The 27,577-nt window shown below is 38.7% G+C and overlaps 1 protein-coding gene across 1 annotated transcript; it reads left to right on the forward strand.

Moving 5' to 3' along the window:
- The first annotated feature begins 5,595 nt into the window (after positions 1–5,595).
- On the forward strand, positions 5,596–9,326 carry LOC114166576 (GDSL esterase/lipase At5g33370-like). The gene is made up of 5 exons (XM_028051324.2): positions 5,596–5,881; positions 6,384–6,511; positions 6,829–7,071; positions 8,564–8,816; positions 8,960–9,326. Exons 1-5 carry the CDS (start codon positions 5,647–5,649, stop codon positions 9,190–9,192), a joined length of 1,092 nt encoding a protein of 363 aa, XP_027907125.1. The 5' UTR covers positions 5,596–5,646; the 3' UTR covers positions 9,193–9,326.
- Positions 9,327–27,577: the final 18,251 nt, after the last annotated feature.

Here is a 27,577-nt window from a genome sequence, read left to right on the forward strand (position 1 = left end):
AAGCAAGTGAACAAATAACCCAAGTAAAGAACAGCTAGCTGTAGGCCATGTTGCATTTAAAACACAGTAATAGCAATATATATATATATATATATATATATATATATATATATATATATATATATATATATATATATATTTAGAATCATTTGCAAGATCAATCGGTCAGAATTATGCACATGATGGTTAGAAGTGACATTGAGTAGATTAAAAGTTAGGATTAATCTCAACTTATAGTTTTATTAGAAAAGTAAAATTCCATTCCAATTAATAAACGAGTATGATAACTTTTGATTACGATATACTTTATAGCAAGAAAAAGATGGAAAACCTTAATGTGATACTTGTAGATTAATCTTTTGGATTGAATTCTTTTTATGTGCCTAGCTGCTAAACTTTTGCTGTCAACTTCTTTAAACGAGAAGACAACGTTTTAGGAGTTCAATAACCTTAATGTGATTATTAATGCTCTACCTCAATAGATTAATATTGTAAATTGAATTTATATTGTGCACTCAAGTCTTAACAAAAACATCCTTTATGACAAGACACGATTAGGAGTAAATATACTAAACAACAATAAGTGAGCATTTATAGCTCATTTAATTATATATTATTGATTTGGTTGATATCCTATTGGGTTAAATCCAATGTACTTTATATTTGGACTTTGTCCAAACATAGAAAATCATTTTAATATTTATATATCAGTTTGATATTAATTTTCAAACTAATAACTGAATATACTTTATGATGCAGAGGTAGATACCTACTAGACAATTCCAAACTCATGTCACACTGTAAGAAAATCTTTATATACTAACTTTATTTAGTAATTAAAAATAGTTAAATATTATCGTGACAAATTTAAATATAAATTTACAAAACTAAAAATTATTAAGTACTAAAATAATTATAATTATAGATAAAAATTTATAATGGATCTCTAAATTAATTAGAAGGTTTTGGTTATAAAAAAAATAGTTCATAAGTTAGTCACAAATTAATTAAAGACCAATTTAGAAACAAATGTCCTTGATAAGCAAAACCTTGATAGTTAATAAGCATAACTTTTTATTTATAATGATATATGTTTTTGTAACCAATAACTTTTTCTTTTGTATATTTGTATTTAAATTGATCGTTATAGTAATTAATTATTTTTTATCACTAAAATTAATATTATATAGAAATTTTCTTATAATGTCATTAATTTTGTCAAATAAAATTATATACGGTAATAAATGAATGATTAATTCTTCTTCAGCGCCTTTTGTTCTATTTTCATATAAACCTGAATGGGCCTATGGCACATAGCCTGGACCTTGTTTAGGAGTGTTTAGGGTATGTTAATCTTCACAATATCCTAATGTGCTCTTAATGAGGGGTTGAGGTAATGTTTTCCACAATTATAGTAGGAAAATAAACACTTTTCTTAAACAAATATTAGTTAAAAGTATATAAAATACAGTTTGACAGAATATACTATTCATTATATTTTATATCATTCATTTTATTAAAAAAAAAAATAGACACCGCACCCATTAAAGAATTTCACTTACTCATATGTATGATTTAAGGTATTGAACTCACTCATTACATAATGTCAGATACTTTATGTGTGTGATTTAGTACTAGAAAATTTTTTATATTATTATTTATTTCTTTTTTTTTCAACTCTTAATAAGTATACGCTTTTCTTTAAACAAAAACCTATGCGTAAGCTTTTGAGTCAACCCAACAAAAACTATTAATAGGTAGTAAACATGCATGCTACTTTTATATTTGTTTATTCCTTTAAGAACTAAAATACAGTGGTTGATGCATTTTCATCCTCATATTTTGAGAATAAATTATTATATAATATATCATTTATTTTTATTTGAACTTATGTGATGTCCCATGTAATAAATATGCTTAATTAAATGAAATATCACACAAAGTAATTTAAAGAGCAACATTATTGAGTATAAATATCCTTCTTTACAGTTGTCCAAGATATTTGGAGAGAAAGTCTAAGCCACATCACGATGTCATTAACAAAACAAGATAAAAGTTAAACAATATCCAAAATACAAGGTAGTACATAGGCCACGACCTTAAAGAATACTCGGAGCAGGGACTCTAACCCAAGAATAACTATGCAGCGAAATTTCTATCACTCTGTTGACCATGAGGATTTCTCACATCTGCCCACATCAATAAATTGATGATCATCGAAAAAGGAGAAAACCACACATAGAACACACAAACGAACAAAAGGGTAAGCTAGAGTGAAAAATGTTTTGTCATACAATTGCATATACAATTTAAAAGACAAAGATACCAAAGCAACCAAGCATGTGATGACCAACAAGCAAGACTCTAAGATTCAATTATCCGGATACATATAATCAGTCGGATTCACTGGATGCTTGCACTTGTGGTGGCCTCTACTGCTCTACAGAACTATTGTCAATGGGTTTCACCCTACCACGCACAAGGTTAGCCATCAAACATCTAAGACCATTATCCTGTCAAAGACTAGGGCCTCCTGCTACTCTCACCACTTGAGTCAGTATGCTCTACATGAGACTAACTGACTCTTTAGAGTTTCAAAATAAAATCCTTACTTGAATCCTTACTAAATTATATAATGAGGCACCACTATGAATCCTTCATGAAATTACGTCCTAACCATGAGGCACCACCATGAGCTCCACTAAAAAGGATCATGGAATTATGTCTTGACCATGAGGCACCACCATGAGATCTCGCCACGAGATTCATGGAATTACGTCCTAAACCATACCAAAAATCATGTCTTACCAACCAACATAAAGTTATCATGCATACCAATCTACACAACCAACCATCCAATCATGTTCCATACGAAAGATCATATCAAACTCATTAATTCCAGCATGCAGAATCACTCAATTCATGCTTCAACATAATAATCCAATCAAACATGCGACCATCAATCAAGAACAGAGGAGAACACAGCACCTGAGCACGTTCTCGCCCAATTCTCGCTCAAGCTAGAAGGTCTCGCTCAGTCGAGAGGGTTCTCTCGCTCAAGCAAGCTCCTTTCGCTATGTGAGAGCTTGAAAAGTGGAACAGTGGTGCTTTCACGTTTTCTCGCTTAGGCGAGACCTCCTCGCTTAAGCAAAATTACTTCTCGCTCAAAAACTGGAGCTCGTCGCCTGAGCGACAGCTCGCGCAAGCACTTGGGAGGGTTTCTGATACTCTCACTTAGGCTAGACCCACTCGCTTGGGTGAGAATATCAAATTTCCTCCACTGTTCACGCAAGACAACACAAAGATTCATCTAGAGTAATACATAATATATGTTAATATCATTTTAAACACGATACAATCACCAAAAGCATGAAACAGAGTTGAAAAATAAGCAATATACATTAAAACGCAAAACCTTAGCTTCCCTTACCTGGACAGAGGAGAGCTAATAACACGAGCATACTACGAAGGAGTACCACAACTCCAGGAACAACTTGGTGAGCTAAAAAATAGTGGAACAGATTTAAGACGAGCTCACTACGGTGAACCCTAACTAAAATCACAAAAATATGACTAGAGGGGAGAGGTACGGGTTGAAAACCAACTTACGTGACGTAGGAACAGAGTTGAGCTAGCTTAAAGATGAAGGAGGTTCAAACCCTATCAGAGCTTCTGTTGAGGGAAAAAGGAGAGAGTAAGGTGGTTGTTTTTGCAAGTGATTGCAGAATGAGAGTGTTAGGGTTGTTTAGGGGTTTTGGACACCCTATGGACCAGTCTTAGGCCCAATAGATTACGACAGACCCTTACAACTTACATTTAAGACGTGTAAGAAAATAATCTATCTAATCTACACATAGCGTGTAAAAAATATAAAATGTTGGTTATTTTTAATTACTAATTATGCATTTTATGAAATATAAAATATTTAAACAGATTTTATTCTGAAAAATACTTTTAGAACAAATGTAATACTTTTTAAATTACTTTAGATTTGAAACTGATTTTGAGAAAATATCAATTTTAAAATTTATATGAAACCCATTAATAAACTTCTAAACTACCTTTTTAAATAATATTAATTTAAATTCAAAATTTTGTCTAACTATTATATTTAAATTTATAAAAGTCTAATTGGAATATTTTAGAAAATATAAATTTAATTCTATTTTAATCCATTTTTTTATTTAGATTCAAATTTTAAAACAAAATCAATCGGGATTGATTTATCGGTTTTTCTTGAGTCCTGTCTGCTGTAAAGACGGTTGTTTTAGATATCTATAGATGGGAGACTACGGTGGAGAACTTATATATGGATGTTAACATAGTTATCGTTAAAAATCTACTTTAAATCTAATTTAATTTTAAAAAATTGTAAAGTAAAATTTATATTTATTTATATATTGTAAAATTATTTTATTTTTAGTTAATGTTGGATTTCCAACCATTATTATAAACTTAATTAGCAGTCCAAGTTTGAACATTAAAATGTCGTTGTTTTAGATAATGAGGAAAAAGGTTTCTCACTTAAAGCAATTTGACCTAGTTGGAGCAGAATTTTTGACATAAAAAGTAGCTGTGTTGCAGTAAAAATGTAAAGGCCACTTGATTCAGCTTTCTTGTTCATGTGCAGTATCTTAGCTGGATATATGTAAGTTGTGTAAGAACCATTATTTATCGGTGTAGGCCACGTTGCATTTACAAGCAGTACCGCTGTCAAAAGTCATTGAAGATGTTCAGTTCAATATTCATAACCATGTGGTTCAAAGTTAACGCTAAAACATTCAGTGATTGGACATGCATAAGGCATATAAGTAATTCATATAATAAATAATTTACCTTTCACATCAAATAACTCTGTGAGTGAAGGTTGCTTAGTTGGCTCAAAGCATAAGACATGACATCTTAAAATCTCTAGTGTTACATGTTGGCTCGTTATTATATAGAAAAAAAGGCTTTATGTCAATTTTTCTAAAAATTAAAACAGTTCCCATAACGTCATCAATGTAGTTTATGTAGAAAAACCTTACAAAGGACGCTAACTGCCTTTTAAATGGACAACTTTTAAAAAAGTTATGGACGTTAGGAAGTGTCACTAAGGTGAAACGGACTTCATTAAGAGAAAGTGGTGTTAAGATGATATGATTTTAGTTTAATATATTTTTAAAATTAAAGTATATTAAAGTGAGTCAACTTTAGTTTAATGTATTTTAAGTTGAAGTTATATCAACAAAATCTATCAAAACTGAATTAAAATTGTACCATCAGAGTTAAAATAAACTTAATTAAAATTGTTTTATTTCAATTCGACTTCAACTTAAACTTAAAATGTTCTGTATTAAAATCGTGTCATCGTGACATGATTTTTTCACAATGAAATTATATTAAAATGAGATAATTTATCTAAATTCATGATTTTATAAACAATTGTTCCTTTTAATAAATTTAAAAGAAAAAAAATACACAATCTAGTGTAATAAAAAAACCTACATAATTACACCATTTCTTTATCTACTGGTACCAAAGGCATTTAATTTGTCAGAACAAAGACCACAACAAATGATGGCGAGCATTATATAAGGCACCTAACACTCTGGTTTTAGAATAGCATTCAGCATTGTTCTGGGTTTCTTGGAACAAAACAAGAAAATGGTTGTTTCTTCTAAATCTATATTTTTATGTTTGTTTTTCACCTTGAGCACTGTTGCTCCACAAGCTGAGGCACGGGCATTTTTTGTGTTTGGCGATTCGCTTGTGGATAATGGGAATAACAACTACCTAGCCACAACTGCACGTGCCGATTCATATCCTTATGGCATTGACTCTGCATCTCATAGAGCCTCTGGTCGTTTCTCCAATGGCCTCAACATGCCTGACCTTATCAGTTGAGTGCTCACCATATCTATAGTTGCTTTATTCTTCATATTTTGTTTTGGGATTTCAATTAAATTATCCTTATATATCTATATATTAATTTAGTTAAATATATTTGAAATTTTTAAATGCAAAATTAGAATTTATTTCTATTTTATACGTTTTGATTCTCAAATTTTAAAAATAAATGAATATAATTTTTTTAATCCAATAAAATTAAATTTTTGTACGTGTAAATGACAGTCAACATTTGAGTTAAAATATGTCAAATTATGTGAAAAGCTCAAACCGTCAATATGAAAAGTTGATTGATGCATCAAAAATAATTTAACACAAGAACTTTATTGGAAATTTGATAGCGAAACTATATCATAGTTTAAAATGTGAAAAACTAATTTTAGTTTAAATACTAAAAATATATTTAATTATTTTACTTGAAATTAAACCACGGGAGAATCTCTAAGAAAGCCATGTATATATGCATATATAAACCGTGTGATGCATGTATTTAGGTGAGAAAATTGGCTCAGAAGCCACATTACCATATTTGAGTCCACAGCTGAATGGTGAAAAGCTGCTTGTTGGTGCAAACTTTGCTTCTGCTGGAGTAGGAATTCTCAATGACACAGGATTTCAGTTTGTAAGTGAATTTCATCACATCCATACCTTACGCTGTGTTAACCAAATATTGTGAGTTCGAAGACTTAAATAAAATCTCGGTTCATGCTAGTTGGGAAAATATGATTACGTGAGAAAATCACGTTAAGGCTATCTATATTTGTCCAATGTAAATTAGTCATATATATGACATATGTGATCATTCAAGAGTTTTTAGGAATTTCCAAGGCTAGGGTTATCTTCCTTCTATTTGAAATTAAATCTATAATTTACTTGATTAATAAGAGAGTGCAATGAGAGCATTAAGCTATTATCTATCTAACAAGGTTGATTTTGCAGATAAACATTATCCGAATTACAGAACAATTGGCGTATTTCAGACAGTATCAGCAGAGGGTCGCTGCGCTAATTGGAGAAGAACAAACACGAGATTTAGTTAACAAAGCATTGGTTCTCATAACCTTAGGTGGCAACGATTTTGTCAACAACTATTTCTTGGTTCCTTTCTCTGCAAGATCTCGCGAATATGCTCTTCCAGACTACGTTGTCTTTCTCATATCAGAGTATCGTAAAATTCTTGCGGTATTTTCATCCTTCTACTCTTTCTACTCTGCTTGCGTTAATGCATGTCATTACTTTTTTTTTACAATGTTTTACACAATTTTACCATTAGTTGGACCAGCTAAACCGTACGAGTTTTAGTGAAAAATAAATAAAATAGGTTAAAAACAATGTGGTTTAGTTGTTCTGTTTTCTTGGAAAATTATTCATCAGCATGTAATTTACATTATTTTTGTTATTTTCAAAGAGAAAGAGAGAAATATAGTGTTTTGATAAAAAAAAAACATAAAATAAAAAGAAATTATAGTAGAAATTATTCTAGGACTGTATAGAAGTGGTTGCATAGTAGTATTATTCTTTGCCTATAAAAAAAATATTAGTATTACATTTTTTTTTTTCTGAAATCATAATGCCTGCTCCTACCCCCTGACATGTGTGGTTGTGTAACAATAAAAGACATGGGATAACAATGGCTGAAAATATAGAGGAAGAAAAAGAAAAATTAATTGCATCAAGCGACTTAGAAAAATTTATGTTTGAGTGGCTGTATCCTCAACATTTTGCGGTTTTTCCTGTCACTTTGCCAAAAGAAGTATTAAATAATGACCAAGATTTTTTTTTCTACAAAATTGACAAAGTTTCCATAAATAAAATTAAAATGAATAAATATTTTATTTTTTAATCAAAATGAAATAATAAAATTGTACTTTCTTACTAAAATTTTGTTAAAATATTATGTTATTTGATAAGAATGTTGTAATGTCTTAGCAATATAAAAAAAGTGTATATCTTATTTGTTTGATAAGAATGGTCAGAAAAAGAAAACACTGAAATTTTACAATAGAATTGTGAAAGAAGATACATTTTACACGGGAGAAGATCCTATATCATGTTATGTTATGATAGGTGATGATGGAAATGTGGACATTGTGAGGCAAACATGATAAATGAGGCGATTAATTTGGTAGTTGAGAGCAGCATGCATTTTGGAAATTAAAATTAAAACCAACACGAATTATGTCACTGAAGATGCAGCATGAACTAAATGCGTGCTGTCCCTCTCTCACTCTACTATTCTGATTCTATTTATTGCGAGGGTTTTAAATTTGGGTAGTGGAGGCAGATGTATCTTTTATTTTAAGATTTGTAAATAATTTGATTAATGCAATCGATAAATGTTTTTGTAAAACCAAAATGCTTTTTTATTGTGATTAAATATTTATCACCTGTTCAGATTAAATAATTTAGTTAAATATAAATAATTAGGAAAATTATACTATAATTTTCAATTTTTTACTTTTATCATTTGCTCTTCCACATAATTTAGTATAAGTTATTGATTGTTTAAAAAAAAAAATATTAGTACGTTAATCAATAATCAAAATGATATCAAGTAAAGGACGAAAGTAAAAAGAAAAAAAAAATGAGAATCATGCTATCTTTATCCAAATAGTTATAAAATAGCGTCCAGAATTTGTGTTGTAAGAAGGAAATAAATGCATGATTAATACAGCACCTGTATGAGTTGGGAGCACGAAGGGTTCTGGTGACGGGAACTGGACCACTGGGTTGTGTGCCAGCAGAGTTGGCGATGCATAGCCGTAACGGAGAATGTGCGACAGAGCTGCAACGGGCCGTTAACTTGTTCAATCCTCAACTTGTTCAACTGCTGCAAGCTCTCAACACTGAAATTGGTTCCGACGTCTTCATTTCCGCAAACGCCTTCGCTATGCACTTGGATTTCGTCACTGACCCACAAGCATACGGTACGTTATTAACCTTCATTTCTCTTTTTCTTTTTTTTTTATACTTGCTTATCGTAGTTGATAATTAAAGAGAACATCAGTTATATTGCTTATCCTCAATTAGGAAGCATTTACTATCCTCTTTATATTGGTTTGATAAACAGGGTTTGTTACTTCAAAAGTTGCATGCTGTGGTCAAGGAGCATACAATGGAATAGGACTCTGCACTCCTGCTTCTAACTTGTGCCCCAACAGGAATCTCTATGCCTTTTGGGACGCTTTCCATCCCTCAGAGACAGCAAATAGATTGATTGTTGATAAATTCATGACAGGCTCTACTGACTACATGCACCCAATGAACCTTAGCACAATTATTGCTTTAGATTCTACCACCTAATGTACCATTACTATTGTTCCATCCTCATCTTTTCTTATATGCGCACCCAGATTCTACAACGTATTATTGTATTTTAAATTTCTTGAATGTTTAAAACTATGACACTGATTAATTGAGTAACATTTTTTATAGCAGTGCTCTAACTAGCAACTTCATATATCTGTAAACATAACAGGTATTAAAGAGTTCAAAACGAAAGGAGAATACATATAACGGTGTTAATATTATACATTCAACACAATACAATACAATATAAATAATATATGGAAGAGCTAAATCGGGAGTCCATCAATTCAGCATTAATTTGGATCGGGATTACTACAAATAATATATGTGCAGATAAAGTATTGTTATGAAATTTCTGAAAACTAAGTCGGTTTCATTTATTCTTTTTTGAGTTTTGATTTATGTTCATGCAGAGAACAAATAAGATCAGTTAGGCACAAGTATCACCTTATCCATATCCGCTATCTTTTCGGTTGGCTTCTCCCCCTTTGGCATATATCGGCTTGGACCCGGGAAGGGTTACCTGCAGAAGGGACTCCGACGCTCAAGTCAGTCAAAGCTCTCAAAAAGTCAAATCAAGTGATTAATGGAGTAATGAATGCGTACCTTTAATTCGTGGGGTCCATGTGTATTTATAGATTATTAATTATGTTTGCCCATTCCATGGGCTGGGCCTTAGTTTGGGCTATAGGTGGGCCTAGGCTTTGGCCCAGGCCCTTAGTCTCGACTGTTGCGGGCTTTAATTTCATTAAGTATACCAGGGTGGTCGGCATAGGCCGATTACCTCTTCGGCGGCTCGTGCCGCTATTCCTAATACGTGGTATTAGGCTGGTTTAGTGTCTTAGGTCACCGGTTTAGGCCGGTTAGGGTTAGGTCAGCCTAAGCTGGTTACCTGAATAACTTCGAGTGTAGATATGGTGGACGTTTATTATTATTACTTGGTCGAATTGGCTAGGTGTGGTACACCAGTCCCCCAGCCTTTGCCGATATAGGTATGTCGGTGAAGGATGATATGTGCGGATATGCCAGCGAAGCCGGTTAGGTGTGATACACCAGTCCCCTAGCCTTTAAGTGTGATGAACAGTGTTAAGGCTAAAGATGGGAAAAGGTAGGTAGTAGGTGAAAGGGTGTCAGAGGTCTAATCAAAGAGGGGTTTTTGTGCCGTCGTTTCTGATACTCATGGCCTTTGGGATGATTGTGTCGATTGGTATGGGCTGTAATTTTGGCGGGAAGAAGTTTTATCGTTTGGGATTCACACTTATAAATGTGGATTTCACGATGGGTTTATGTTTGTTGGTTCATTTGCGAGAATTTCAACTAGTTTAACTAGTTCCTAGTTCCTGCCGTCAACTTTTCAGAAAAAAGGTATGTCTAGTAGTAATGATAGTGTGTCGTTGTCTTCTTCCAGTAGTGAGAGTATGGAGTCCGGGAGGAGTATAGGTAGACATGTTGAAGAGGAGAGTACTAGCCCTGCGGCTATGGTGGGTAGAATTCCGATGGAGACGGTGACTGAGGTGCGAGAAGACCCTCTAGAAGAAATAGCAGAGAGTAATGGCCGGCCAAGGGCGGTTATGCATGGGTGGCTGTTGATGTTCGTAACCAATCGTCTTTGTTTCGGTGGTCTCGTCTACTGAATTCTTGGTTAAACTGTACCCCTGTTATCCGAAAGGTGTAAACCGGGGTATCGTTTCCTTGGAGCGGGTGAGCGCCATTGACCGCGTATGCCACGGGCAAGAAGGGGCGGCCGAGAAGTTCTTTTATATGTATATGTGTGTCATTTCTCCCAGTTGCATGTGAGGTTACCGTTGGACGACTTTACCATGGGGGTACTTCGTGAGCTCAACGTTGCACCTACATAGTTGCATCCGAACAGTTGGGCCTACATGCAAGCATTTCGTGTTTTGTGTCAATCATTATATCTACAACCTTCTCCTCGTGGATTTTTGTACTTTTATGACACTAGGTCCCGCCAGCTGACTACTTGGTTATCTTTGGTGAGCCGCCCTAGCATTAGTAGATTGGACGCGTTCTCACAAACCTTCAAGCATTTCAAGGACGGGTACTTTAAAGTTGTGGTGAAGGAGGAGGGCAGGTCCTATTTCCTTAATGTAGATAGGAGTACAAAATTCCCGTTTAGTTGGACGGGCAACCCTTCTCGGTATAAGGACATGGGCACCGACGAGTTGTCGGTGGTGGATAAAGAGGTGGTGGAGGTCTTGATGAAGTTTTCTGATAAGTTGCCCACTAAGGGTCTAGTTAGGGTTTATAATTCGGTTCACCCGATTATTGATATTGAAGGTATCTGTTTATGACTTAAACTATATTAATGTTTCTAAGTTAACTTAACCGGGTCTTTGTGCATTTTTGTAGGGCACATGGCTCAATCCGGGAAGAAGAACTTGACACTTTTCTAAGCATTGAGGAAGGAGATGGCCGCGAAGGCCAAAACAGCTGGGAACAGTGATGTTCCAAACTTACAAGAGTCACTGGTTGAGGTGCATGTGCATGGCGGCACTAAGAGGAAGGCTGAATTACCAGCTCGACCCGACAAAGGTAAAGATGTGAAGAAAGTTAGGGCGGCGCTGCTTGGGCCGGGGTCATCGAGTGGGGCGAAAGGGCCAGAATCCGGTTTGATTGAGCTGCCATAAACGTTTGTTAGGAAAGATATCGATATCAATCTTCCGGAGACAATCATCAACTCTATCGATAGTATGAAGCCGGATTATCTTGTGTGGACTATGGTGGAATTTGGAAGCAAGGCGTTGATTTTAAGTCGCCGAGTTGGATCTTTGTATCGTCGGGAAGTAAAGGAGGGAAACTGGGAAAAGGTGGAGGAGTTGCAGGGGAAGGTTGATAAGTTTGCGGAGGAGAGGGCGGCCTGGAAGAAAGAGAAGGAAAGTTGGAAGGACGAAAATAAAAGGTTGGGAACTTGGAAGGTTCGATGTTTGGATTCAGAGGGTAAGCTTAACAAGAGGATAACGGACCTAGAGTCGGACTATGACGATTTGAAGGAAAAATATGAGGGTGCTGAAGTGGAACTTGATGATTTGAAGGGTTGTATCATCCAAGAGCACATCAATGGGTTTCAAAAGGGATTGCGGCAGGCGGCCTTCTTTTATAAGGATGTTGATGCAGCTGACTCTAAGTTTGATGTAAACAAAGATGTTGTTGATGGGCAGCTCGTTAACGAAGCTGAGAGTAGCCAAAAGGAGGTGGAGAAGGAAGTGGCCGAGGAGGAGAAGGAAGCAGAGATTGCCGTGGAAGGTGGCAATGACAAGGCGGAATAGGAATTTTATTTTTTATGATTTGAAATGGTTATTGATCCTATGTCTGTAATAATTGGTACATTATGTCTGTGGTACTCCGTACATTACTTTGCTTTTCTTTTAATGTGATTAATGCTTTGCGTATGCCATCTTGTTTGTCGGATGTCAATAGTCGTGATGTTATGTTTGGCGAACTCGATTGTTTGTTGAGGGTGTTCGACCCTGATCGTTTACTTGTTGTAAGGGTGGGGAACGTAAACGAATTAATCAACAAATTAAGGGTGTTTGACTCAGGCTGCTTACTTGTGGTAAGGGTGGGGAACTTAAACGAACTAACCGACAAGTTAAGGGTGTTTGACCCAAGCCGCTTACTTGTGGTAAGGGTGGGGAACTTAAACGAATTAACCAACAAATTAAGGGTGTTCGACCCAGACCGCTTACTTGTGGTAAGGGTGGGGAACTTAAACGAATTAACCAACAAATTAAGGGTGTTCGACCCAGGCCGCTTACTTGTAGTAAGGGTTGAGAACTTAAACGAACTAATCAACAAATTAAGGGTGTTCGACCCAGACCGCTTATTTGTGGTAAGGGTGGGGAACTCAAACGAATTAACCAACAAGTTAAGGGTGTTCGACCCAAGCCTCTTACTTGTGGTAAGGGTAGGGAACTTGAACGAATATGAGAAGTGAAGTAAAGAATGGTTGTAGAGTTGGGAACCCTTCGTATTATTCATTGAATCTGGGGTGCCTCATTAAAACCTCCCCGGCCAAAACCCTCCTTAGGGAAAAAAGACCATGTGAAGAAAAAAAGTACACCCAGGGTTACAAATGTTTGATGTGATACAATACATGTTTTTAACTAAAGTAGAACTTGAGATGGGACACATTCCATGTATTAGGTATTTCTTCCCTGGATAACTGCTCCAACCTGTATGCTCCTCCTCCAGCGTCTTCACATATTCGGTATGGGTCGTCCCAATTGGCGGAGAACTTGTCATCCTTCTTTCTTGCACTATTGGCCATTCTCCAAGCTAAGTCTCCTTTTATGAACGATCTTGGGCATATGTTGGCGTTATATTTCTTGGCAGCTCTTTGTTTGGCGGCTAGGTTGCGTATCTAGGCTTTTTCTCTTAGCTCGGGTAGGAGGTCGAGGTGGGTGGCCATGTTTTGATGATTGTGGGTTGGGTCATATAGTTCTCGGCGCAGGGATGGTTCGCCAATTTCAACGGGTATCATGGCGTCTGCACCGTATACTAGGCTGAACGGAGATTCGTTTGTTGCTGATTGAGGGGTGCACTTGTAAGCCCATAACACTTCTACTAGTTCTTGAGGCCATCGGCCTTTGGCGCTGTCCAACCGCTTGCGTAGTTCCACTAGGATAACCTTGTTTGCCGCCTCTGCTTTTCCATTGGTTTGTGGGTGTTCCACAAAGCTGGTTATGTGTTTGATGCCTAGACCGGTGTAGAATTTGGCGAGTTCCTTATCTATAAATTGTCGGCCATTATCGGTGATGATGGTATGTGGGACACCATATCGACATATAATATCTTTCCAAACAAATTGCTGGACTTGCTGGGCTGTGATAGTTGTTAGTGGTTTGGCCTCTATCCATTTGGTGAAGTAATCGACGACTACTATTAAGAATTTTACTTGGCCCTTGCCGGGGAAGAAGGGGTCGAGGATGTCCATCCCCCATTTAGCGAAGGGCCATGGGGATAGTATAGAATGAAGTTGTTCTTGTTTCTGGTGGATGAGGTTGCCATGCTTTTGGCATGGTTTGCATTTTTTGACAAAGTCCTGGCAATCCGCTTCTATAGTCGGCCAGAAGTAACCGGCGCGAAGGATTCTGGTAGCCATGGTGCGTGCGTTAGAATGGTAGCCACAAATGCCTTCATGCAATTCCTTAATGATGTACTGGCTTGTTTTGCAATGACACATTTGAGAAGTGGTTGGCCATATCCGCGTTTGTAAAGATCATCGCCTATCATGGTATATCTGGCGGCTTTTGCTAACCAAATTTTGTCAGTATTTGGTGGGGGGTTACACGTTTGGAGATATCAGATATAAGGAGTGGTCCAGTTGTGGGCTTGGGAATGGGTTAGGTTGTCGGCTTGGGTGTGGATTAGGTTATGGCAAGTATTTGTGATGGAAGGGGTGGATAGTGTCTGTTGCAATAGGGATCGGTGGCGGCTTTTTAATTTGGTGCTGGCTAATTTGGATAGGATGTCGACTTTGATGTTTTCGATCCAAGGAATGTGTTCGATGCGGACTTGGTCGAAGGCGGATTGAATGACTGCACGGACTAGATGGTAATATTGCAAAAGGGTGGGGTCCTTGATTTGGAACTCGTCATTCAGGTGGCCCACAGTAAGCTTGGAATCGGTTTTGCATGTTAAGGATTTGATGCCAACCTCGCGGGCCAGGGATAGGCCGGCGAGGATGGCTTCGTATTCAACTTGGTTGTTGGATGTTTTGAAGGCGAAGTGGAGGGATTTCTCAATGAGGATATCGTTGGGGTCTTCCAACACGATGCCAGCGCCTGCACCTTTCGGATTTGAAGAACCATCTACGTGAAGTGTCCACTGGTCCTCTATGGGTGTGTGTTGGAGGTCGTTGACGAAGTCTAGGAGGCATTGAGCTTTTATGGGGCCATGAGGTTCATAACGAATGTTAAATTCGGACAACTCAACGGCCCAGGACGACATCCGTCCTGCCAGATCTGGTTTTTGCAATATCTTCTGAATTGGGTAATCGGTTTTGACGATGATGCTATGGTTTTGGAAGTATGGCCGCAGGCGGCGGGCTACGTGTACCAAAGATAGGGCCAACTTTTCCACCATTTGGTATCTGGTTTCAGGATCTTGCAGCGTTTTACTGACGAAGTAGACAAGATGCTGAGTGCCGCCTACATCCTGAACCAGCGCGGCGTTGACGGTGTGATCACTGACTGTGATATAAACCAGCAAGGGTTGATGAGTGTCCGGTTTATGGAGGATAGGTGGTGAGGCAAGGGTGGTTTTCATCTTTTGGAAAATTTGTTCACAGTCGTCAGTCCACGTGAACCTGACAGATTTTTTGAGGAGTTGTATAATAGGTTGGGTTTGTTCAGCTAGTTTGGGCAGGAAGCGGGAAATGGCTGTAAGGCGGCCTATGAGGTGTTGGACTTCTTTGACGTTAGTGGGACTACGCATTTCGATAATCGCTTTGCACTTTTTAGGGTTGGCCTCTATGTCGTGCTGGGTTAGCATGAATCCGAGGAATTTACCGCGGTCGACGCTAAATTTGCACTTGTCGGGGTTGAGGCGAATGTTGTATTGGCGTAATGCGGAGAAGACTGCGGAGAGGTCCTGGGCGTGTTGGTGATGGATTGAAGATTTGACAACCATGTCATCGACGTATACTTTGACACATTTGCCCATCAAATGACTAAAAACTTTGTCCATCAACCATTGGTAGGTTACTCCGGCGTTTTTGAGGCCAAAAGGCATAACTTTGTAAGAATAATTGGCGTCGTCTGTGATGAAAGCGGTTTTGTTCATGTCGGATGCGGCCATGGGGATTTGATTATAACCGGAATATGCGTCAAGAAAATTGAGGACTTTGTTTCCCGCCACGCCGTCAACAAGGCGGTCAATGTTGAGTAAGGGGTAGGCATCTCGAGAACAGGCTTTGTTTAGATTTGTGTAATCGACACACATCCGCCACTTGATGTTGGCTTTCTTCACCAGGACTACGTTAGAAAGCCAAGTGGTGTAGTGAGTTTCTTCAATGAATCTTGTGCTCAGTAACTTATCGGCCTCAACCTTAGCCGCTAAGCGTCGTTCCTCGCCGAGTTTGCATTTTTTCTGGGAGATATAGCGGGCTTCTTTGTAGATGGATAACTTGTGGGATGCTATCAGAGGGTCCACTCTAGGTAAGTCAGTGGTTGACCAGGCAAAAAGGTTCGTGTTGCCGACTAGAACGGGTGTGATGATGGCACGCTCGTTAGAGTCTAATCCGGTGCCAAGGTTGATGGAGTGGCCATTCAAAAGTTCCAGGGGGTGGTCTCTTCGACAGGTTCGAGACGAATATCTCGGCCCACTCTAGGGTCTAGATCGTCACCCGACAGAGCGATCCCAGAACCGAGTGGCCGCTCGATGCGATTGGTTTGCTGGATAGGGAGTTGTGGGCGTAGGCTGGCCATGTAGCATTCGCGTGCCAGGTGTTGGTCGCAATGGATGGTGAAGATGTCTCCAGAGGGAGGGAAATTTCATAGCCAGGTGTGGGGTGGAGACGACGGCGCTAAAGGTGTTGAGCGAGGGGTGGCCAAGGAGGACATTATAGGATGTGGGCACGTCAACGATGAGGAAGCGGATGGGAACGGTTTTGGTTTGAGCTCCATCACGGAAGACGGTGTGAAGGTCAATGTAGCCGCGGGTGGAAACTTGTTCTCCAAAAAAGCCATAAATTGGTTCATCGTATGGGACCATGGCGGTATCTAGGAGTTGGAGTTTCTAATATGTAGCCCAGTAGAGGATGTCAACGGAGCTGCCCTAATCGATGAGGACTATTTTAACTGCGTAGTTTTCGATTTCAACAGTGATGACCATATGGTCGTCTTATTGGTGATCGAGGTCGTGGAAATCGTTGTTCGTAAAGGTGATGGGAGGCATGCGACGTTTGTGATGGGAATGGGTAATGTGGTTGATGGATTGGATATGACGGAGGTGTTTCTTTCTGGCAGAAGAGGTGGATCCTCCTCTAGCGAAACCACCAGAGATGGTGTTGATAATGCCGCGTAGAAGAGGGTCGGCAGGGGTAACATCGGTGCGAGCCGGTTGGGGGTCTTGGTTGGTGGGTGGGTTAGGGCGTCTATCGTGGCGAGAGTCATGGGAAGGGCGTCTGTGGTCGGAGCGAGGAGAATGACGGGATCGAGAGGGATGATCCTCTCTGCGGATGAAGCGGCAAAAGTGACCAACACACAACAGTTCTTCAATTTTATCCTGGAGTGCTTTGCAACCCTCTTTAGTGTGGCCATGGTTGCGGTGATAGCGACAATATTTGGTCATATCAGCATTGGGGGTAGTGGTCGTCTTTCGTGGTGGTGGGATGAGGTCAGCTTGTAAGGCCTCATCAAGGAGGCGGGATCTGAGGACATTGAGGGGAACATATCTAGTAAAGCAGGGTTGTCGGGGCTCTCGTGGTCTCGGATCAGGGCGGGAGGGTTGTGGGGTGGGGTTGGCGGCGATGGGTGCATAGTCATTGCAGAATTTGGTGTGGAGGGTCTGCATTTCTTCCATGCGAACATAGTTGGCGGCTCGCAACTTTAGCTCGTGCATAGAGGCAGGTAGATGAAGGTAGACGTTGTTGGCGAAGGGGCCGGGTTGAAGGGTGAGGGCCATACACTGAAGAATCATTTCTTGGTTGAGGTGTAGGGTGCGAAGGGCAGCCTTGCTGAAGCGGTCGATGAATGCCCGAAGCGGCTCACCTTGTTCTTGCCTGATGCCGAGGAGGGAGATTGTAGTAGTTTGATGTGGGCAGCTGCCAGCAAAATGAGTTGTGAGCATGTGGGAGAGGATGTCGAAGCTGTCGATAGAGTAAGGTGGTAGGGTTGTGAACCACTCGAGAGCGGGGCCTTTCAGGGTGGTGGGAAAGGCTTTGCAGAAGACGGCGTCTTGGGAAGTGTATAGGGCGACGTGGGTGATGTAGACCTTAAGATGTTCGTCGGGGTCGGTTTCCCCAGTGTAACGTTCTAGTGTGAAGGGTTCCCATTCGATGGGAATGGGGGTGTTAGCGATAAAGTCGGTGAAGGGGTGGCGACGTCTGGGTTGGTGGGGTGGGAGTGGATGGGGGGAATGAGATGGTGGACAAGGGTGGGAAAGGTGGAGATGAAGTTGTGAGGGGGGATGTGGGTTGTAGGGAGGTAGTGGGGGTAGTGGGGGTTGTAGGGTGGTGGGATATGAGTAGTGTGTAGGGTGGTGGGTATATTATAGGGGACCTGAGTGGTGGGGAGGGTGGCGACAGGGGTGGGGCCTATGGTGTGCCCTAGTAGGGTGGAGGGGAAGTGAGTGGGATGGGTTGAGGGGATGGGTGTTTGTTGGGTGGTGGTGAAGGTGTGTGGGGTAGGATTGTACTCGTTTTCTTCTTCTGTGGGCTGGAAGGCCGGGGACCTTGCAGCTTCAGATGCCTCCTTGGCCTTTCCCTTTTGAGTGGGATCGGCCTCGATCTTTCGCCTAAGGCGAGAGTTTTCCTGTCGCAATGCTTCCATCTCATCAGTGTTGCACTTTTTCAGATCAGCCTGCTCTTGTTGCATCTTGGCTTAAATGTCCAGGATGGCGGCCAGATCCGGAGTTATGTTAGCGGGTCCTGAAGGGCCAGCGCTAGCTTGATTTTTAACTCCAGCTCTGATACGGGTTGAAACCATCTTCGGAGAAAACGGGTAGTAAAGTGTTATCTCGTGCTCCACGGTGGGCGCCAATTGTTCCTGCAGAGAACAAATAAGATCATTTAGGCACAAGTATCACCTTACCCATATCCGCTATCTCCTCGGTTGGCTTCTCCCTCTTTGGTATATATCGGCTTGGACCCGGGAGGGGTTACCTGCAGAAGGGACTCTGAAGCTCAAGTCAGCCAAAGCTCTCAAAAAGTCAAATTAGGTGATTAATGGAGTAATGAATGCGTACCTTTAATTCGTGGGGTCCATGTGTATTTATAGATTATTAATTATGTTTGCCCATTCCATGGGCTGGGCCTTGGTTTGGGCTATAGGTGGGCCTAGGCTTTGGCCCACGCCCTTAGTCTCGACTGTTGCGGGCTTTAATTTCATTAAGTATACCAAGGTGGTCGGCATAGGCCGATTACCTCTTTGGCGGCTCGTGCCGCTATTCCTAATACGTGGTATTAGGCTGGTTTTAGTGTCTTAGGTCACTGGTTTAGGCCGGTTAGGGTTAGGTCAGCCTTAGTCGGTTACCTGAATAACTTCGCGTGTAGATATGGTGGACGTTTATTATTATTACTTGGTCGAATTGGCTAGGTGTGGTACAATTTATTCTCTGATTAGAATTTTTATTAGTTTGCTTAATTTTTTTAATAACCCCTTGTATGTTTAATTCAAGAGATAAAAAAAATAGAATCTCAAATGTATAAGCATGGAAAAGGTGATGAAGTTAATGAATTAATTTATGCTTGTTTGGTTAATTCAGATTTGTTTAAGAAATTAAATGAATAATAACCATACATAGCTAACGAAGAATTTAGTTATGAATAAGTTAGAGAATCAATTTTTCTCTTCATTGTTATAAAATAAAGGAGAAAAAGAGAATAGAGAGTAGAGAATGATTTTCTATGTGTCATTTATTAATAGGAGAAGTTCCTATTTATAGATCCAAAAGGAAACCCAAGAGAAACAACTCCATGGTTACAATACTAATGATAACATCAATAGCAATCAATCATAGGTAATGGCTAGCAACTCAATGGACGTCCATAAATTTCATAACACTCCCCTTTGGGTGTCTAGTTAAAACCTTACTAGGAAAAATCCTATGGCATAAAAACCTAGTCAAGGAAAAAGAGTACATCATTCTTCATTCTTCGATATAATATTAGTCATCACATCTTCTATTTCTCCCCCTCGTGTAAACTTACATCTTTAAGATGACGGAATCCAATCTTGTGAACCAATTGCTCAAAGGTTCTCCTCAGTAAAACATTTGTAAATAAATCTGCCAGATCTTCATATGAACAAATCTTTTGGGTCTTTATATCACCACTTCTTTGAAGAACATGAGTCAAAAAGAATTTTGGAAGAAAATGTTTTATTCTATCACCTTTAATATATCCATCTTTCAATTGAGAAATACATGCACTATTGTCTTCGTACATAGTTGTTGATTCCATTTTTCCCGAGATAGACCACAAGTTTATCGTACATGTTCACTATAAGAAAAAGTAGTATTACCTACTACAAAAATCCATAGATCATGGATAAAATCCGTAAGTATGATTGATTTACCTACAGATTACCCATAAACAAAAATTCGTAGAAAAAATAGTCGTAACTAACTTATCTACACATTTATCTATAGGTAATGTGACTACAGATCGGATTCGTAGGTAACCCACTGATAAATCCGTAGGTAATTTACCTACTGATAAATTTGCAGGTAATTATCTACTCAAATCCATAAACAATGTGTTCTACATTTTTAATTAAATAACTTTTTTACAACGCTTACACAATCTTAGACACATTGAAAGTCATCATAAAAATTCAAAATAGTTATTGCAATCATAAATGTAGAGAATTTATAATAAATACTTAAAAGTATCATTAAAAAAATAATTATTATTACAATGTTCATATACAAGTTCAATATTATGAAAAATTAAAATATTATACAATCCAACCATCTTAATAAAAAAATTCAACCATAAATATAATATAATATGTAAAAACAATTGTTTTGTGAGAAATCCAAATACTATACAACCAAACCATCAACATAATACCTAGAGAACAATCAAACCATCAACATAATACCTAAAGAACAATTGTTCTAATATGACAAGAGCTACTTCTTGGCATTAAAACACATGTAAATGACTTGGCGACTCTTAATCTTGGCAAAGTTTTTCTTCATACCATAGAATTCCTGGAGAAAAAAATTAGAAGAGAATAGAATTGTCTTTCCTTAATAAAATTTGTCCCATTAATATTAAATATATTTTTATATAGTATGCACAAAAATATTTATATATATATATATATATATATATATATATATATATATATATATATATATATATATATATACCTAGATCAGCGTGTATCAACAAAGGTCCTTTCCAATTCACACATTACATTTCCATAACTCTAAACTTGGCTTCATTTTAGTTTGAGTTTCCCCATATTTCGTTTTGTCAAAAAGGAGAGTCAAATCAATCTATTACTTTTCTACATGTTTTCTTAAGGTATAAACTAGTTATCAGATGAGACATAACCACCATGAAAAGCAAAATCATATTAATGGAAGAATTAGAACTTCATTTATTAGGTGGGATGTATCTTCAAGTAAATGATTCAATAGTAACAATTGTAGTTCCTAAATATTGCGAAAAAACTGAACTATAAATGTCACTTATTCTATTATAGTTGAAGTGGAAAGATATAATTCGTGTTTTAGCAATTAAAAGTACAAGTAATTATAAATATAAAAAAAAGTTTGTTGCATCCCCATTTAGGAGCCTGAGACTGTCCCTCAGCCTTGGCGGCATTTTCCATCTTATCCCTAATCATAGCAAACAAATCACCATCCCCACCAACCTTCTTTGCATGATTCGCCATTGCACCTGCGAAAAACAAAATTCTTTAGATTAGTTTAACACATGAACAAGCAAAACGCAAAAGAACATACCGCAAACATCTTTGCTCGGGTTATTCGTTAGATAGCAACACACAACCCACTTCCCATGAACCCTAGACGGCAACCTCTCCAACACCTCCACCCCCGCCTACTATCAACATCCAATATTTCTTTCGACACCGCCTCTAGTCGGCTAGGCGACTCTGTCCAATAAAACGAAAACTTAGGATAACCCCCACCATCATAATACGATGACCGCCCACCCGCAAGAACCCTTACGCGAAAAAACCCATCTTTAAAATTTTTAAACGACTGTGTAAAATCGTCCAACACACAAATTCTGGGTCTGCCAACCAACAACAGCCACGCTATGGGATCCCTTAGACGAGTAACGTAAAAATACAAGAAGCTTTCAAGAGTCAGCGATAAGTACAATGCTTTGCAGATCAACCTAAACAATTGTAAACTGTAAGACCCGAGAAATTTAAATAATTAATTAAAATAATTATTTAATAAATGTGGGTAGTAGGAGCCTTTAAGGCATTTAATGCGGTTTGTTATGATGTGGAAAAGTACTAGCTCAAGGGGTTGAAAGTACTTTGATTGTGTGAAAGGACTTGAGTTCGAGTCCTATGTGTGCCAATTGTATGATATTTTATTATGTGCATTATTTTAATGTTATACTTGGATGTGAGTAGTGATAATGTAATCCTAAAATTATAGGAATTATCACGAAACATGAATTAGTTGAATTGGTGGTGCATTGACTTTTGTACTTGAGGGGTTGTGTGTTCAAATCTTGCTAAGAACGAAATTAAACTCTCTTTTTGCCAAATTTTACTTTGACTTGAATATGAAAGGGCAGAGGAAATCCTAGCTGCAAGAAGGGCAACCTAGTGGGCTGGAAAGGCAGCCACTAATGGCCCTCGAATGACCATTAACACCCAATTCAAGTCATTTTTTGTTTTGACGTAATTAACAAGCATTAAGGCTTAGTTAATGGTCTCATTAAGGTGGTTTTTGGGAAAAGAAAGAGAGAAAAAGTGAGGGAGCATAGGGTGAACGAAATTAACAGAGAGAAAAAGAGTTCTAAAAGTAATCCTTGGGTGAATTGAACCAGAACATCAAGGGCATTAGAGAGGAGGCAAAGTTTGGACTATTGATGGCACAAAAGGAGTGTTGAAATCTTTTCAATTGAACAAGAATTGTCCAGGTTAGGAGAGTTCTTTTACTTGTATATCTAATCTGTGATTAATTTTGTGTCATACTGTATGAATATGATGCCTCTGCATGATCAAAAGCCTGTTGTTTTCGCGTTTCTGGAAAATTCCAAGAAACCTCCTGGCGGCTTGGAATGTACCACCAGGCGACGCACGAGTGATAACCCAATTCTGGGTTTTTGAGATGAACCGCCTAGCAGGAAGCATGAGTCTGCCAAGCGACGCAAACGTGTTTGTGTTTTTGTGTATGTTTTGATTCTTGTGATTGATTGGGTTAGCTGAGATTGTTTATGTGCATGATGAGAAATCATGAATTGTATTAAATTACGATTGCTTATCTGTGTGGATGAACCTTAAGGATTGAATGAGAGAATTTTAATTGTGTTAACCTTGATTGAGGTTGGAAGACAAATTAGGAATTTGATAAGTTAAGTATATTTATGAATCAATCATGTTCTGAATGGATTAACATTATGTTATGGGTCAAACACGTATCCTAAAATAGCGAGATTGTAAAATGTGGTGTCGTGGGTGTATTAATGGAATTTTTGCAGGTTAAACCCATGGTACCCTTATGCATAGAAAACCTGGTATTTTTCTAGGTGTTGATGTGCCGCCTGGCGGCATCTTATTGGCCGCTAGGCGATAGTGGTGAAACTACACTATTTTGGGGTTAAATTGGATGGTTGGGTAATGAGGTTAGAGGGGACTTGGAGTGGAATATTACTTGTGGTCTTGGCAGAGATGGGCACGAGGTCTAGTTATGACAAGGCTAATGAATGGGATAAGATGAGTGTTAATAGGGAGAATATGTTTGTAGATGTATATTATATGGAGACTACCTTGGTGGGTTAAGAGATATGATAGATAGAGATAGATGTGGTGTGATTGAACCTTAAGGGTCTAAAAAGTTGGGGTGCCTTAATGAAGGAAGCTTTGGGTGAATGAGAGTATATAAATTGAAAGGTAATTGAAGGAAAGATTTTCAGATATTATAGCGTAGCAGAGAGGATGTGCCTGATGTTAATATATTGGATTAGGAAGCATTCCATAAACTGGGTTGAGTTATTATGCAATGGTATAGCACAAGGTAAACTATAAGCTTGAATAGTGTAGTTGAGAATTTATAAGTATTGGTAATTGATGCATATGAGAGTTGTAGATTACCAATAACTTAACCTTAATGGATGGGTGTATATTGGACTTTTTGGGACTGAGTTATATTGCAAGTCAACTGGTTGGGGTGCTAAAACCAGTAGAATTTCGCTACTGATATAGCGCCTGGCGGCACGGGTATGTGCGCCAGGCGATAGGACCTCTAGGGAAATCTCTACATCGCATGGTGCCTGGCGGCAAGGTGGGTTCTGCCAAGCGATAGACCCTGAAATAGTGGGTTTGTCTGGAGCCTAGCGCTTGGCGACGAAGACGTCCTAGCATGCGGTCTACGCAGGTCTCTAACTTTTGTGTGTTGTTATACGTATTAATGCGAACTTGGATCAAGGGATGTTGAGCCATGAGCGAGTAGGTTCATGGATGGTGGTGAACACGTGATGATATGAGCGGGAAGGTTCATATTCAGTTACTCTAGTTGGGGATAAGAGCGAGGTAGGTTCGTATGTTCTGCGTTCAGACTTGAGAGATGCTGTGTGCGGGAAGGTACGTAACTAGTGGATCATGTGTGTTGGACTACGGACGGGCAGGTTCGTAGAGGCAGAACCACGAGCGGGCAAGTTCGTGTGAGCATCATAAATCCTGAGTCCAAGGCTAACTATTTGTGTGATTTGAAGGTTGAAAAGCCTTGAGGATTACGGTCTTGGCAAGAACTAATTAGGATGAATCAAATGGGTGAATTGCTTTTATTATGTTAATTGACATGTCGTTTTATTTATTTTATGAGCTCACCCTTTATGTGTGTGTTTAGCGATGATCGTGTATTCTTTACACGGGAGCAGATGATACTACAAGTGATGTTGCTGACGCTTGAGACGGAGAGAGGGGCTAGCTTGGGATGTCGAGCTAGGGACTTTATTATGTTTTCCATTGTTTTTGTCGGATTTTGGAACTTGTAATGACATTACTATTCAGCTTTATTTAAATTATGGCGCACTGAATAATGTTTTAAATTTTCCCGCGTTTTGGGAATAATAAATTATGACGTTCGAATTTCTATTCTTATTTATTTATTTATTTTAATTAAGTAATTTTCAGTAGGGATGTTACATAAACTATCCAAACTATTCGGATGTAGTTGCATAGGCGCCACGTTCAACATACAAAGGACCCCCATCATAAACTCATCAAATGGAAGGCGTATATAGAGCTTCATAAACATACATGAATACATATAAAAGAAGTCATCCTTCGCCCTTTCCCGACCATGACATACGGTTTCGACGCCACTAACCGCTCGATAGACAGCATACTCGGATCAACTCCCCTCTTGAATAAATAAACACTCCTTAACCAAGACCTTAGAAGATGAGACCACCTATACTTAACGACGTTCTAACACCCTTAGCAATCCACTTGTATCCAGCCCTCTTTGGCCACAATGACTCAGCATGCTTACTAGCTGGATTCTCGCGGATTTCTGTCTCAGTCTCCATGTTTAATGATTCAGATGTCGTACTAAAAAACTCTAGGCTCGAACCACCAAAGCTAGCACCAGAGTCACCAGAATTCGACGCATTAGAAGAAGTCGACATTCCTCAAAGTAATCAGCAACAACGAAGCAACAAATTACACAAAGCAGAGTTTCAGAGAATTCCAAGATAATTCAAGAAGAGGAAAATATGATTAAGTACAAATGAGCACAACCATATTTAAAGACTCCACTAAGACCCTTCATCTTCAACTAAGAATAAACAAGCCCAAGGCCCAACCACCAAAAAATGCTTTGAAAGACGCACTCTGACACCAAACAGTACGACCAACAATCACGTCACTTCAATACATCTAACATCCCATCATCTATCAAAAACCCGTACGTGACAAAATGGTCAAACCAAAATCATAAACATGTAAACGTACATAATCGAATACCCAAATCCACTAAAAACAAACATAGCGGCCAAAATTCACAACAACGAACATAACAACCCAAATTCACCAACAACGAACGTAGCGACCAAAATTCACCAAAAATGAACATAGCGGCCTCCACTCACAATAAGTCTATATGTCACTACGCTCCTCAAGTCTAGGAGGCTAGTATACATATACAGTACATGGCCAAAGGCCACAAATAAAAATTGCAAAAAACACGAAAATAATGCAGCCCAACTCATAATAAGTTTATACCCCACTACGCTCTTCAAGATTGGGATGCTGCTGTCTCAACCATACCATGAACCAAGTGCAAGTACACACAGTACACAGTAAGCAGCCACCAGTAACCTCCAAGACCACTTACTTTGTACTGAGGAATTCCTCGGTACACAGTAAGTGATCATCAACAACTTCCAAGGTCGTTTACTTTGTAGTAAGGAATCCCTTAGTACACAGTAAGCGGCCATCAGTAAGCAACCACCAATAACCTCCAACATCGCTTACTCTGTAGTAAGGAATGCCTTAGTACACAGTAAGCGGCCATCAACAACTTCCAAGGCCGCTTACTCTGTACTAAGGAATTCCTTAATACACAGTAAGCAGCCATCAGAAACCTCAAGGTCGCTTACTCTATACTAAGGAATCCCTTAGTACATAGTAAGCAACCATTAGAAACCTTCAAGGACGCTTACTCTATACTAAGGAATCCCTTAGTACATAGTAAGCGGCCATCAGAAACCTTCAAGGTCGCTTACTATGTACCAAGAAATCCCTTAGTACACAATAAGCAGCCTCAGACATCCAACCCTCACTACTTAAATAACTAGGCGGCCGAAGAAGTGTCCAACCCTTCAAACCCACATGCCCGCTTACCAGATATTGCATACTTAGAATCTCCCATAAAGTATGCGGTATCCGTCTTTATTGACTCACAGGCCGCTTGCCAGTGACTATTGAAGGCCTTTCATGTAATTTCACCCATTGCTACTGGATCTAGAGATAGTTAAAAGAGGTAATTTGGCCCCAAAAGCTCATTCCAGGTAGGACCCACAGGTAAAAAAGATATAAATAGCACATTGTTCTATACATTGATTGCGCATTAAAGTATTCTCTGAATCCCTGACATCGGAGCAAGAAGAGACTAGTCAATAACCGGGTACTAGAGTTATTAAGTAGACTTGGGGAGTACAACTTGGTCCCATAAGAACAGGAATGGACCATCACCTCGGGGACTAAGTTTGAATTTTCTTAGGTTAGGAAATCTTTCCTTCCTTAAGTGCAACCAAACTAGGTCTCCTTCATTAAAAGACCAAACTCTCTTGCTCTTGTTTTTAAAATGAGTAATCTTTTCAACTTAGGCTTGAATTTGGTTTCTAACCTTCTCATGAAAATCTTTTATGAACTTGGACTTAGAAACCCCTTATTTGTGAACAAAATGAAAAGAATTTGGAAGAGGTAATAATTCCAATGGTGTGAGAGGGTTAAAACCATAAACTACCTCA

This window comes from Vigna unguiculata, chromosome 10 (genome assembly GCF_037176805.1).
Source record: "Vigna unguiculata cultivar grain cowpea cultivar isolate G323 ecotype 2 chromosome 10, ASM3717680v1, whole genome shotgun sequence".
Taxonomy (NCBI): domain Eukaryota; kingdom Viridiplantae; phylum Streptophyta; class Magnoliopsida; order Fabales; family Fabaceae; genus Vigna; species Vigna unguiculata.

Bases quoted from the DNA above. Each gene is read 5' to 3' on its own strand.
- LOC114166576 (XM_028051324.2), top strand. From the start codon at position 5,647: ATGGTTGTTTCTTCTAAATCTATATTTTTATGTTTGTTTTTCACCTTG. The intron at 5,882-6,383 runs GTTGAGTGCTCA...GCATGTATTTAG, and splicing joins CAACATGCCTGACCTTATCA to GTGAGAAAATTGGCTCAGAA. The intron at 6,512-6,828 runs GTAAGTGAATTT...TTGATTTTGCAG, and splicing joins ATGACACAGGATTTCAGTTT to ATAAACATTATCCGAATTAC.